General features: G+C 34.7%; 1 protein-coding gene across 1 annotated transcript in view; it reads left to right on the plus strand.

Moving 5' to 3' along the window:
- IREB2 (iron responsive element binding protein 2) overlaps positions 1–13728 on the plus strand; it is a 51328-nt gene that overhangs the window by 19920 nt on the left and 17680 nt on the right. The window contains exons 4-11 of the mRNA XM_068991571.1: positions 1952–2089; positions 2970–3188; positions 5609–5678; positions 6182–6365; positions 7336–7475; positions 9596–9767; positions 11721–11821; positions 13600–13716. Of these exons, the coding sequence (XP_068847672.1) occupies positions 1952–2089; positions 2970–3188; positions 5609–5678; positions 6182–6365; positions 7336–7475; positions 9596–9767; positions 11721–11821; positions 13600–13716 (1141 nt within the window). The remainder of the gene's footprint in view (positions 1–1951; positions 2090–2969; positions 3189–5608; positions 5679–6181; positions 6366–7335; positions 7476–9595; positions 9768–11720; positions 11822–13599; positions 13717–13728) is intronic.

Consider the following 13728-nt stretch of genomic DNA (forward strand, 5'->3'; position numbering starts at 1 on the left):
ATATATATATATCACTGTTATATATCTGGATATATCCCTTCACTGATATATATCCCTCCACTGTTCTCTCGGCTATATTCCAGTGCTAAATTAAAAGTTTTTTCAAAAAATTAGATGCTTATTTTCCTGTAGCCATTTATTTTTTCATCGCAGCACTGTTTATAATAGCCAGGACATGGAAACAACCTAGATGTCCATCAGCAGATGAATGGATAAGAAAGCTGTGGTACATATACACAATGGAGTATTACTCAGCCGTTAAAAAGAATTCATTTGAATCAGTTCTGATGAGATGGATGAAACTGGAGCCGATTATACAGAGTGAAGTAAGCCAGAAAGAAAAACACCAATACAGTATACTAACACATATATATGGAATTTAGAAAGATGGCAGTGACGACCCTGTATGCAAGACAGGAAAAAAGACAACAGCTGTGTATAACGGACTTTTGGACTCAGAGGGAGAGGGAGAGGGTGGGATGATTTGGGAGAATGGCATTCTATCATGTATACTATCATGTAAGAATTGAATCGCCAGTCTATTCTGACGCAGAATACAGCATGCTTGGGGCTGGTGCATGGGGATGACCCACAGAGATGTTATGGGAAGGGAGGTGGGAGGGGGGTTCATGTTTGGGAACACATGTAAGAATTAAAGATTTTAAAATTAAAAAAATAAAAAACTAAAAAAAAAAAAAAAACCTGCTTCTACCTAACTGCCCACTTGTCACTGCAGTAGGCTACTTGTCCTAGCCAGTAGGCTACTTGTCCTAGCCAATAGGCTTCTCAGACTTAATATATCCTAAACATCATTGCCCAGTCCCCTCACGTATTCCTTTTCAGGTTTTTTCTATCATAATGAATGATGCTTTTTAGAGCAAAAATCTAGACGTTAACCTTCCTTCCGCTCTTTCCTTCATACGTAATCCAGTCTATTAGCAGGTTCTGTGAGCTTTACCTTTGAAGTACACATGTCCTGAATCCAAATTCTTTTTACCATCTACAACTCCATTGTTCTGATTCTAACCCCATTCTCACTTACCTGGACTGTGACTATAATAGTCTCTGAACAAGTGTCCCTGCTTCCACACTTGAAATGGATAGTTTTCTCTTTTCACAGTAGATGAAGTGACTTGGTTAAAAAATGTTGATAAAGTTCATATCATTCCTCCATTCTCCAGTAGGCTTCCATCACACTTAGAATAAAATCTGGTCTTTACCATAGCTTGAAAGACTTTGCCTAATTTGGGTGTCTTAAGAATTATTTATTGGAAGACTTAACCATTAGCTGAGTTTTGAAGAAGGCGTAAGAGTTAGCTAGACAAATAACATTTTCTTTACCCACTCACCTCTATCTGGTTAATATGTTACTTCTCTGTGTGCCCTGTGTATGCTGCTACTGTAGTACTTAAAATACTCTTCTGTAATTGCTACTGTATCTTCCCTACAAATTCCTTGAGAACAGTTACTCTCCCTTATTTAGCCTTGTACCATTGTGTCTAGCACCTCAAAGTCATTTGGCAAATGCTTGTTATATAGTTGGCTGGAGGTACGTATGCAGATACAGATCTATCTGTAGGTTCCTATGGTTAGTGAATAACTTTGGAGACAAGGCACTGGGAGTGAAGGGGCTGGAGCTGGGGAGAAGGGAGGGGATATCTTAAAATTTAAGACAAGGATAAGGACTCCATCAGCAGTTTCTTTGAAGTTATCTTTGCCTCTAAGAATCATCTGTTGTATTATCTTTGGCACATTACCTTTTAGCACTCAAGTTTTCAGACAATATTTAATATTCTCATTAAAGTAAGCTACATATAACTTTGGATACATTATCAAACATGAATGCAAACTAAAAAGGGATACTTTTTAAATTTAAAAATAAATAAATGCATTTAGTCACTTGAGCATATATAAAAAAAGACTTAGAAGTTAATTGTTTCTTATTTTCTAGTGGAATACCGGCAATGGTGGATTTTGCTGCTATGAGGGAGGCAGTGAAAACTCTTGGAGGTGACCCTAAGAAAGTCCATCCTGCCTGTCCGACAGATCTCACGGTTGACCATTCCTTGCAAATTGACTTCAACAAATGGTACTTTAATACGGATATTTATAAAAACAGACATGCAAGTTGATTGCCAGCCAGTCCGCTAGGAGTATATGGTATAGAGGAAAGGGAATAGAGATAATTTGTGCCAGAGTAAAGTTTGCAGCATTTAGTACTGACTAATATACAAAAAGAAAAACTGGTGAAAATTGATGGATTGGTGAAATTTATATTAAAGTCTGAGTTTAAAGTGATTTTCCTATTTGTGTATTTTGCTGCCATTTTTATAGAAGTATACAAGCCTAGAACCTGTTTTCCAAAGAGTGAGTATCTGAATAAAGCCTTCATTTCCTTTTTGTTTTTTAATTTCCCTTCCAGAGAGACTCTAAAGATATGAGCCATGGATGTCTTTAATTATATTAAATTGGTGATTGGAAACACTGAGCTTACTACAGTTGTATTTTCCACTGAAATAAATTTTCTTACATTTAAATGATCCTTTTGATCAAAATCAAACTAGAGAAGACATGATTATGTTTTCATGCACCAGCTTATTTAGCTTCCCTGGAGTAATGGAATAAGACAATTTATTAAAGTTTTTGCTGTAGGTTAAACTCTGGATCCCAGATTCTTTTAAGTTGTTAGATGGGGGAAAAGATCAGTTTTGCTACTTGCCAAAAGTTATTGTAGGAAAATGATATTAATGGGCATTTAGAATTATTTTTTTAGTTGTCTTAAATTAACTCCCCTCCTTCTTTTTGTAATCTGAGATTTGCTTTTGAAACCTGATTTAAATGATACTTCAACCTTTGAATAACATTCAGTTGTTACTTCCAGATAGCATTGCTGGTGTGTGCTTTTTGAAGAGCTAAATTTCTGTCACTTTTAAATGGTTTTATTTTGTCTTTCTTTTTTGGAATGATAGTGCAATACAGAATGCTCCAAATCCTGGAGGTGGTGACCTACAGAAAGCAGGAAAGCTCTCTCCACTTAGAGTGCAGCCTAAGAAACTTCCCTGCAGAGGCCAGACTACCTGCCGAGGATCGTGTGATTCTGGAGAACTAGGCCGAAACTCAGGAAAATTTTCTTCACAGATTGAAAACACACCCATCCTTTGTCCTTTTCATTTGCAACCAGTGCCTGAGTATGACATGTTTTTTAAAATATTTGTTAGTGCCAAGTTATTTTTCAGTTCTCCTCCTCCTCCTGATCCCAGTTACATTGCCTTCATATTTATTGTGCTTCCTGTTGTACTGAAAGAAGCAAAGATAACTAAAATGGTAGTCTCCAAATACCATAATCTATTTCTGTTTCTTCAGAAGAAAACTTTAAGAATTTTCTATAAATATATTTAATTTTTATAACTAATGTAGGCAGAGATATATCTTAAACTAGTTTTTTATTTTAGTGAATTTATACCATCACTCACATGCTTATTATTCATTCACATTTCTTTTGTAGAAATCCCTACTTATATTTTTAGCTTTATTTTCCTTCTAGGAGATTTCTTATTCTTTCTTATTGCATTGGGACCTCTGTGTTAAGAATATTCTCATTATCACATGTCACAGACTTACTGAGCTATTTTAGATAAGCAGTTTCCTAAATGGTACCATGGAAAGTAGTAAAGCAGCCTGGAAAAGAATCCTATTCTTAAGAGTTGGTTAAATTTCCTACTATGTAATTTTTTCAAAGTAATAAAAGTGATATGTTTTCATATACTGTAAAGTTTCCAAAGTCTTCAAGAGTTACGTTGTTTGTCCCATTGTTATTACACTGTCAAATCTTTTAAAGGTTAGTTAAAAATAACTTAGACTTTTTCAGGTTTAAAAAATTTATCAAATATAAGGTATGCTGCTGCTGCTGCTAAGTCGCTTCAGTCGTGTCCGACTCTGTGCGACCCCATAGACGGCAGCCCACCAGACTGCCCTATCCCTGGGATTCTCTAGGCAAGAATACCGGAGTGGGTAATTTAAGGTATAGGTTAAGGATATTATGAACGCATATTTCATCATAATTGCCAGATAGTAACATTTAAGTCATTTGTCCCTTAACTGGATCTTTCAAGTTCTAGGTGGTTCTCAGTTTTGTGCTCGGTATTGTTATAAACCTTGGGTTATAAGTGACCTCATATGCTTTTCCTAAGAATTGAGTATAATCTGTGGGTCCTTTGCTATGTCAGTTCTATATAAGTATTCTATTCCTCTTACCTAATTTTCCTGGTTTTTAGGGACTTGTTGAACTTTTGAGATTGATGTCTCTTGTTTAGAAATTAATTTTCTGAAAAGGAAAATTTATTGATTCAAAAAACCATTGATTTTTCTTGGTTATCTTTTTATAAATGGTATGAAGCCCTAAGGTGGTATGTTTTTATTTCTAAAAATCCAATATGGTGTAACATTTCTGTTTAATTTCAACTCTAAATTGTGAAATATTAAGACTAGATATTATCTCTTGCTGTATGAAAATAGTAACTCTTTTCACGTGCTTTAATGCATCAATGAAGTATTATAGACAAAAAATGGAGGGGTAGACAGTTCAGAGCATACATCTGGCACTTGAAATCACTGCTTAATTTGGAGTCAGATTATGAGCTAGTAAATGTTTGTATAATACTTTGTAGCTTTCATGTACTATGGAAAGGTAAAATAATTGGAATGGCTCTAGAAAGCTTTGTTCCCTGAGGTCCTAAGAAAATCTCATTAAGATCTGCTATGGCTTCAGATGATCACTCAGCAATGAATTATTAATCTTTGTTTGAAAAAAAGTTGACAATTAAACAACTGTAATTATTTGGACCCTGGAGGACATGTATAATTTAGGTTATATTGATATTCTAGTCAACACTTAAATCACCAGCTGGCAGATGAAATAAACAACTTAAAGCTGTTAGAAATAATTTTTTTTTAATATCCATTAGATAAAAATAGCTTCCTAAAAATGGCAGTATGTTTACTGCTTGACAGTGGATTGTTTTTATCTCTTAATTTAAATAATTTATAGAAAATATAATCCATGTAAACTAAACTACAACTTTACATACAGTAGAACCTTCCATTTGTGGTGGGATGAATACAAGATTTTTACCCAAAACTCTTTTTAAACTTATAAAATCATGTTGTTTGTCACTGCCGCATAGTGATAATCAACAATCATCTCCTAGTTAAAGTGGTGTAAGCGTCAAGTGGGTGGAAACATACACACTTATTGTATATTCATTAAGGTAACTACTCTCCCTTTTCCTTGCACTAGAAAATCCAACAAAGCTTACCATGCTACTTGTAATATTTTAGCCAAATCTCACAGTGATGCATGTTAAGTACAGTTTGGGACACTGGTGTGGACGTGGCTTAAATATTAAGCCCTTGCAATAGCTTTCTGGTCCTATTTAAAACAGAACTTCATTGTTGAAAAGAAAATAACTGATTCTGAAAAGTCTAGTAAATTACTGTTCCAGAATTTTAGAAATGTGTTTGTATGTAAGTGCATAAGAATGAAGACTTAGAAACATGACAGCTCTTTTCTATAATACATAGATTTAACGCCAGCTTTTTTTCTTTTTAGACCTGAAACAGTATTAAAAAATCAAGAAGTAGAATTTGGCAGAAATCGAGAGAGGCTTCAATTTTTCAAGGTATAAATGATTTGGGGGAAATTGTTTTAATAAAGTTTATAAAATATTGAAAGGTACAATTTTTTTATATCTGTAGACCAGAAAATTTTAAATATTAGCAGCAGAACCCTTTTTTACTTTTTTCCTTCAAATAAAATCTTAATCAGAAACCCTAGTATATAATAAAATATTGAAAACAGTGGCTCTAGTTCAGGTGCGCCTGCAGAGTCTTCTACTTGAGCCTTCCCCTTTTTCTGTCCCTGAGAATCCTTGGAACATAGTTGAAAGCTACTGTTTATCTGGACTGTTAGAACATTATTCTTTGACTTTATTTTGTTTGAATAATCTGCAAAATGAATACATGTAGATTTAGTATCTGCATATTTGTTTTTATGTATTGTAAACTTTGACCATAGTGAACATTGGTAAAATATTTTCCATTTCAATATTTATTTATATGTTAATTGTGAACCAAATTCAGATATATGTTAACAGTTGATTTCTTAAATTTGAATAAAATATAGTGGAGTTCAAGAGTTTTTAAGAATGTGGCTGTAATCCCTCCTGGAACCGGAATGGCTCATCAAGTAAACTTAGAGTATTTGTCAAGAGTGGTTTTTGAAGAGAAGGACCTCCTCTTCCCAGACAGTGTGGTTGGCACAGATTCTCATATAACCATGGTGAATGGTTTGGGGATTCTGGGGTGGGGTAAGTAAATGACTAAATACATTTAATTCTTTTGAGAGAGGATGTCAGGAACATTATAAAAGAAAGTAAATAGCAGGGTCTTTATAGCCTATTTGAGGCTGTTTTTTCACCTATAACAGTTAACAACAAAAATTAAATCTAAATTCAAGTGTTTGTGGACAGTGTGGCGTAAGAGAGAATTTATGAGAAGAAAAGTGCACGGTGACCAGCACAGCACTGCTGTTTGTGGCGTGATGAGTGATGGTGGTCGGGAAGATCCCCTGGAGAGAGGAATGGCAAGCCACTCCAATATCCTTGCCTAGAGAATCCCATGGCCAGAGGAGCCTCGTGGGCTACAGTGCAAGGGGTTGCAAAGAGCTGGACAGGACTGAGCGATACACACTTTCACTTTTCTAATGATGATGATGTCTGTGAAGGCGATGTGGCTACTCCTTTGTTTAAAGTCCTTCAAGTGGCTTTTCCTGGCCTTCTTTATAAATCCAAATTTCTTCACATTTTTAATAGGGTCCTTGGCAACATCGTGCCCCTAGCCATTTACCCAAACACATCTTAAAGGCTTGTTTATTTCTCTGAGTAGGCTGTGCTCTTACACCTCATGGCTTTGTGCCAGCTGTTCCCTCTTTCAGAGTGTGTTTACGCTTTTACGGGTTTTTTAATTGTTGGCTTTTAACTTCTTGAGGTTGACAGGGGCTGGGTTCTATTCATATCTGTATCTTGAGCATAGTACAGTACCTAGCATTGGAGATACTAAGTGTTTTCTGAATTTAAAATAATGGTAAAAGTAAAATTTTTTCAACCTTGTGAGTGAAGTCATTCTTTTGAGAAGACTTGAGTTTCATATCTACAATGATAGCATTATAGCAATTCTGTGTAAGGTACTGTGTTAAGACAAACTCGTGAGACTAGAGATTTAGATGTTGGAAAAATTTTTAAATGCACCATACTCATATACCTGTGTTTATTACATTAGGGGTTGGAGGCATTGAAACAGAAGCAGTTATGCTTGGCCTGCCAGTTTCTCTTACTTTACCAGAGGTGGTTGGATGTGAATTAACTGGTTCATCGAATCCTTTTGTTACATCCATAGATGTTGTTCTTGGCATCACGAAGGTAAGCTAAAATCTTACTAGCTGTATAACTCGGTAGACATGATTTTGTTTTGTAAGTAGAAGAGCCCCATGAGAGCAGGTATTTCAGTTTATCACCTTATGCTCAGCACTCTGGTGGTGGTATTAGCTTTGTCATTGTGGTTGTCATCATAGTAATACTTTATACTGGTAAGTACAAAGCAGTTTGTTGTGTCATTGTTCCCTTGAAGTGTTAACTCGTTTATTCTTCATACAAGCCTATGAGATTGGTACTGTTAATATCCTCATTTTAATTCTGAGACACTGTAAGGTTTAGTGACTTAACCAGAGGGTCATAGGGTTGAATATTAAGTATAGAACAAGAATTCTAATCCAGGCAGTCATGTTCTTAAGTCCATGCTCTTAACCATTATGCCTTATTGCGTCAGTAAATACTTGTTGCCTACTTGAATTCAAAAAAATCACACTTAGGAAATGTCTAATTGCATCTCCTTTAATATTTAATTGAATCATTTGTCTTCTGGAAACTATTACTGTATTAGATAGTACTAAAAACTGTGTGGTAGTGTCAAATTTTTCTTTTGACTGTTTTAACATTTTTATAGTTACTTTGCCGTACACCTGAAACTAACACATAAATCAACTGTATTTCAATATAAAAAGAAACTATAGAAACTTTTTTTCTGAATTTTTAAAATGCTGGCTGCATGCATTTAATACATGTAATCTAGGTTTTCCTAAAGACAATAATTTGTAACTCTCCACCCTAAATTTCATTTTCACTAACTTTATTGTTATGATTAAGTCCCATTTCATTAAATGAAGGAACCTGGCAAATGTTCCAAATAGAATTCATATTTGGATCCCGGAGTTTCAGATTTTGGGTTAGATTTCTGGGCTGAAGGCTTTTAGAATACTCTGCAGGGAAAGAAAACGGTATTGCCTCCTTCTTACCATTTAATATTGATCCTGCTTCCCTAATTAGAAAAAAAATTGACATCTTGCAGAAATGATTGATTCAGTGTATGGTAACAAAAGATCAAGAAGTTAAATTGAGAATTGAAGGATTATTCCTAGAGGAAAGGAATAGCCCATTATGTTTTTAGAAAAACCAGTTCTTTTCCTTCGCATATCCTGAAACCTAATGGTGCTTTTTAGATTCCTCTGGCTATATTTTTTCTTAACAGTGTTATACATCTACTTTAGACATTTTTGCTTAATGATAATGAAAGTTAAATCTATATGTGTGCGTACCTTTTTGAATATTTTGTCCCTTTTTTGAGGTCCTGTTCTAGTCATATCTTTATAGAATTAGTCATTATTTTTCAAAATGTATATTGTGGTACCTCATTAATTTGGTGAAAGCAGCATTTGACTTGGTATTTCTAATCTATATTGCTCTTATCATCAAAAATAAAACAGTGAAAATAAACATCTTTCTTTTAGGGTTGAGTTTCTGCATCTATAAAAAAGTTAGGGTTAAATGATCCTTAGCACTTCTAAAATGTTAGAACTTAATATTATTCATAGATTGAATGTTGTTTCATACTTAGTCATTGTCCTGGGCACACTCCCTCTGCCATTCTGCAACCATTTTACAATTCAGAAAAGGTGGGTAGCTGTTTTGGTTGCGGTAATAAAAATAATTTTAGAAGGAATTAAGTTTGAAGCCACATGTTAAATTCTATCAAAATGAAATTTACCTTTAATTAATGATGCTGTCAATATTTGGACCAGTATTTGGAATTTGAAGAATCTTTATAGCAATATATAATTTTTTAAATTCAGATACACAGTTTCATCAATATATTAGTATTTCACTAAATCTAAGACGCCTTCATTGGCTAGAAGCTAAGAAAAAAAGAAGACTGCCAGTTAGCAGATATATAGTAGTCTATGGTGTACCCTGATATCAGAGACATTTTGAATTTTCAAGTGCTTTTTTATCCTACTAGTGACTGGACTACTCTTCTATTGACTATTTGCTTTTAGCTGGAAAACCAGAGTGAGTTGATGTTTCATAAAAATAACAGAGGACCTCTATCCTTCACTGTCACTAGCAATGGGTTAAAAATTAGATTTTATGGTTTTCAGAGAATCCATGCTAATTTTGTATGTGTTTCTATCTTTCTCTTTATATAGCATCTCAGGCAAGTAGGAGTGGCTGGAAAGTTTGTTGAGTTTTTTGGAAGTGGAGTTTCACAATTATCTATAGTAGATCGAACTACAATAGCAAACATGTGTCCAGAATATGGTGCTATCCTCAGCTTTTTCCCTGTTGACAATGTGACATTAAAACATTTAGAACATACAGGTAAGATGTAAGATCACTAGGAAATATTTACAATAAATTACTACCTTGTACATGTTATTTAATATTCATGATATGTTCTTATTTTGAAATAGCAAGTTTGAAATAAACTGCATCAGATGTGCTTAAAGAGTGTTGTGTCCTCAAACTCTAGTCCACTGTGACGCATTACAACAATTTAGAGAAATTATTCTAACTGCTGCTCTTTGCTTCACTTTTTCCCCATAATAATGGATACCTTCACCCTGTTAGTGATCAGACTTTGCAGTTTAATGGAAGTTATGTTTTCCCACATTCACCGTTGTTGTCTTCTACATCCAGGAAGAGAGGAGTCACAAGATTATTTGAGAACCAGTGCTCTCTCTAAAGAATAAGCAGCACTTAATTTTGTGAAAAACAGCATAGGGTTACAGGTTCCAAATTCTTTTTGTAGCCTGATTGACTGAGAACTTTGACCACTCTTCTATTGACCATTTAATACAGAAAATACGTACAAAACGAGAATGTGTTGGTTTTATAGACCCCTGGTCTTTAAAAGTCAGTCTCTGTATTTTTGAAGAGGTCGTTACTAAACTATTGATAGTAATCTCTAATCATAGTATGTTGGGGAGATATGTTCTAGTATTCAGTTTGGGGGCGGATTATTTTAAGTTTTGAATCAAATGGCAAAATGGATGGTTGGTTATTTGAAACCTTGGAGGGAATGGTCCTCATAGAATGCAGAGTTTTCTCTAAACTGTTCTTTGGGTTGTAGAGTAGTTCAAGAAAGAAATGCCTCATTCTTCACATTAATATGAGTTAATGTAGTAATGACTATCACTGAGTAACAAATTGTCCTAAAACTAGTGGCTTAAAACAGCAATAATCATTTATTGCTACACAGTTTTAGTGGATCAGTAATTCAGACAGGGCACACAGCCAGGATGGCTTGTCTCTGCTTCATGATGTCTGGAGCCTCAGCTGTAAGACTTAAAAAGCCAGGGCCAGGAATCCTGAAGGCTTGTTCACTTGCATGTCTGGCAGTGAATGCTAGCTGTCAGCTGGGAACTTGGCCGGGACTGTCAGCCAGAAGACCCATATGTGGTTTCTGCACGTAATCTGGGCTTTCTCTCATGGTAGCTTTTCAAGGGTTAGTAACCCGAGAGAGGAGGGTTGGGAGAGAGAAAGAGGCCAGCTAGAAATCACATTGCCTGTATTTGGGGAATGAACATATTTTCTGCCTCTGTCATATTGTAAGAGAACATACATCTTGGGATATAAATTGTTGTGGCAGTAATTTCTTAACATCTAAATATTTTAATTTTTGGAAGATCTTGTTAAATCTCTCTGCTCTCTAAAACTATTCTCTCATTTACTTTATTTCATTTTGACTGGTACACTAATGTTTTTTGTTGTTTAGGGAAAGTAATGAATTTCATCTTTCATGGTGGGTAGTAATTTATTAGGTTCAATTTCATCACTGGTTTTTCTCTTGGAAACTATTTTTGTGAGTATTCTATAACTGGCTCAGTATTTTTTATCTTGTCTGTGATGAGTAGCTCTTTTTAAAAAATAATTTATTTGTGTGGCTGTGCTGGATCTTGGTTACAGCATTCAGGATCTTAAGTTGCAGTGTGTGGGATCTAGTTCCCTGACCAGGGATCAAACCTGGGCCCCCTGCATTGGGAGCATGGAGTTTGAGCTACTGGACCACCTAAGTGATTGAGTAACTTTTAAAAGGGGGTTCCGGTATGTGTTTTATAAAGTAGAGTTTTCATGAAGAGTGAAATTTTTGCTATTGTTATTATCAATTTATAGTATCAATATTATAATATTATCAATTTGTAAAGAAATCTATTCTGAGTGCTTAGTTATAAGTAACATTTGTTTCTTACTCATCATTGAAATTCAGCATCCTTATTACCAAAGATTCAGAAATTCCTGACAGGATTTTTGTTGTTTTAATCGTCTTTTTAGGTTTTGACAAAGCCAAACTCGAGTCAATGGAAGCATACCTTAAAGCTGTGAAATTGTTTCGAAATGAGCAAGATAATTCAGGAGAACCTGAATATTCCCAGGTATCTACAAAATAACCCACCAAATAGTAGTTAAGACTGTAAATTCTAGAGCCTGCCCTCCTGGGTTTGAATCCCAGCTCTAAGACTTACCAGCTATGCAACCCTGGGTACTTGTTTTAGCTTCTTTGCCTCAGTTTCCTCATCTCTGAAATATGAAGATAGTATCTACCTCATAGGATTTTTAAGAGGTTAAATGCAAATTCATTATAACAGTTTTAAGAACACAGTAAGTACTCAATAAATGATAACTATTATTATTTATCAAGAAGATAGTTATGTGACCTTTAATGTTAAAGATACCTTTATAGTCTAAGCAAATGTTTCTCTGTTGGAAATTTCTATTGAGGTAGGTAGAATTTACTTGCGGGAAAGTTTTAATAAAATTCACTTTCTAAAAATGTGTCAGGGATCTAAATCAGGTTGGTGTTATCATTGGTATGGTTAACTATTTTAAGCTCTCTTTTGTTGGGAAATCCATTTTCTCTCTTAGCTTTAATTTCTTCATAGCTTGTATCCCTGCTTCATAGCTTGTATCTATTAAATTGTATAATTATTTGCCTGTCTTTCCCTTGCCAGAATACAAATAGGCTCCATGAAGACAGGAACTTCACCTGTTTTGTTTGGCACTCTATCCCTAGCTCCTAAAAAAATGCCTGGCACATAGCGGATGTTCAGTAACATGTTAGGTGAATTAGTGAATATATATAGTTATATTGAATGCTGGATAGAACCCATCGGAATTGAATTTGTGGGACATTTGGGTAAATCTTTGAACTTCTTTGGTTATTTTCTGGTCCCTTTGCTCTGTTTATTGAATCTAGTGCTTTGTCCACATTTTTTTTAGAGATGTAATTAAAGGAAAATTTTTGGTGGTATAGTGAAATGGGATAAATTTGTCTATTAAAAAACTGGAGCATATTATAAGAAATAGAATTTAAATTCATCAGAATGTTCATTTCAAGAGAAATTCACATACTAAAGACAGAGACTAGGATCACCTGGGTTGGTGAAACAAAGGTGTAAAAAAAGCAGATGTTTCAGTTGTGATGAACCAGAATAAACAGGGCTGTTAAATAATGATAAAAGCCATAGTGAAGAGAAATTTAATTTGAATCTATTATACCAAATGAAATGTATAGTGGAAAATGGTAGAAATACCAGAAGAAATTAAATGGAAACCTAGCTGGGAGGTGGGATCTTTATAAAATATGACTTAAAAAAGAAAAACAAGGAATAAAAACATAGTATGCAGAGGCCTGGCTAGCTAGACACACTAGAACCAGGATTAGCAAACCCCTTTTTCTGCTATGTGCCCCCCAGAACCCTGTGTAGACCAGACTTAACATCATGCAAGCTGAGAACAGAAAAATGTTTACCAAGGCTACCCGTGTTATCACAGAGTAGATAAAGGATGAATTTGAAGATTAGAAGCAATAAAATGACAGCTGGCACAAGCATCTACTTTGTCATCAGGCATCTGTGAAGACAGTGTTATCTTTGTTGGGGGGTGGGGAACATTTGAGAAACAAAAAATTTTATGTAGACTGTACAGTTGGCATTGTAGTTTGCATACTGGTCTACTAGTCTTTCAGCAAATTTTCATACGTTTCATAAATTAGGTTTTAATGTATTTATTTCTTGGGAGTGTATGTCATCAAAACAGATTACATTAAAAAAAATATGAATATACTCATTCTGTATCAGAAAGTAGTACTCAGGTTGGAATCTGTACTTATGAATTCTAATTCCTTTTCTCCCTCTTCTCTCTCATTTCCTAGGTGATCCAGATTAATCTGAATTCAATAGTTCCATCTGTCAGTGGTCCAAAAAGACCTCAAGATAGAGTTGCTTTGACAGATATGAAAAGTGATTTCCAAGCTTGCTTAAATGAAAAGGTAGATTGCCTT

This window comes from Capricornis sumatraensis, chromosome 19 (genome assembly GCF_032405125.1).
Source record: "Capricornis sumatraensis isolate serow.1 chromosome 19, serow.2, whole genome shotgun sequence".
Taxonomy (NCBI): Eukaryota; Metazoa; Chordata; class Mammalia; order Artiodactyla; family Bovidae; genus Capricornis; species Capricornis sumatraensis.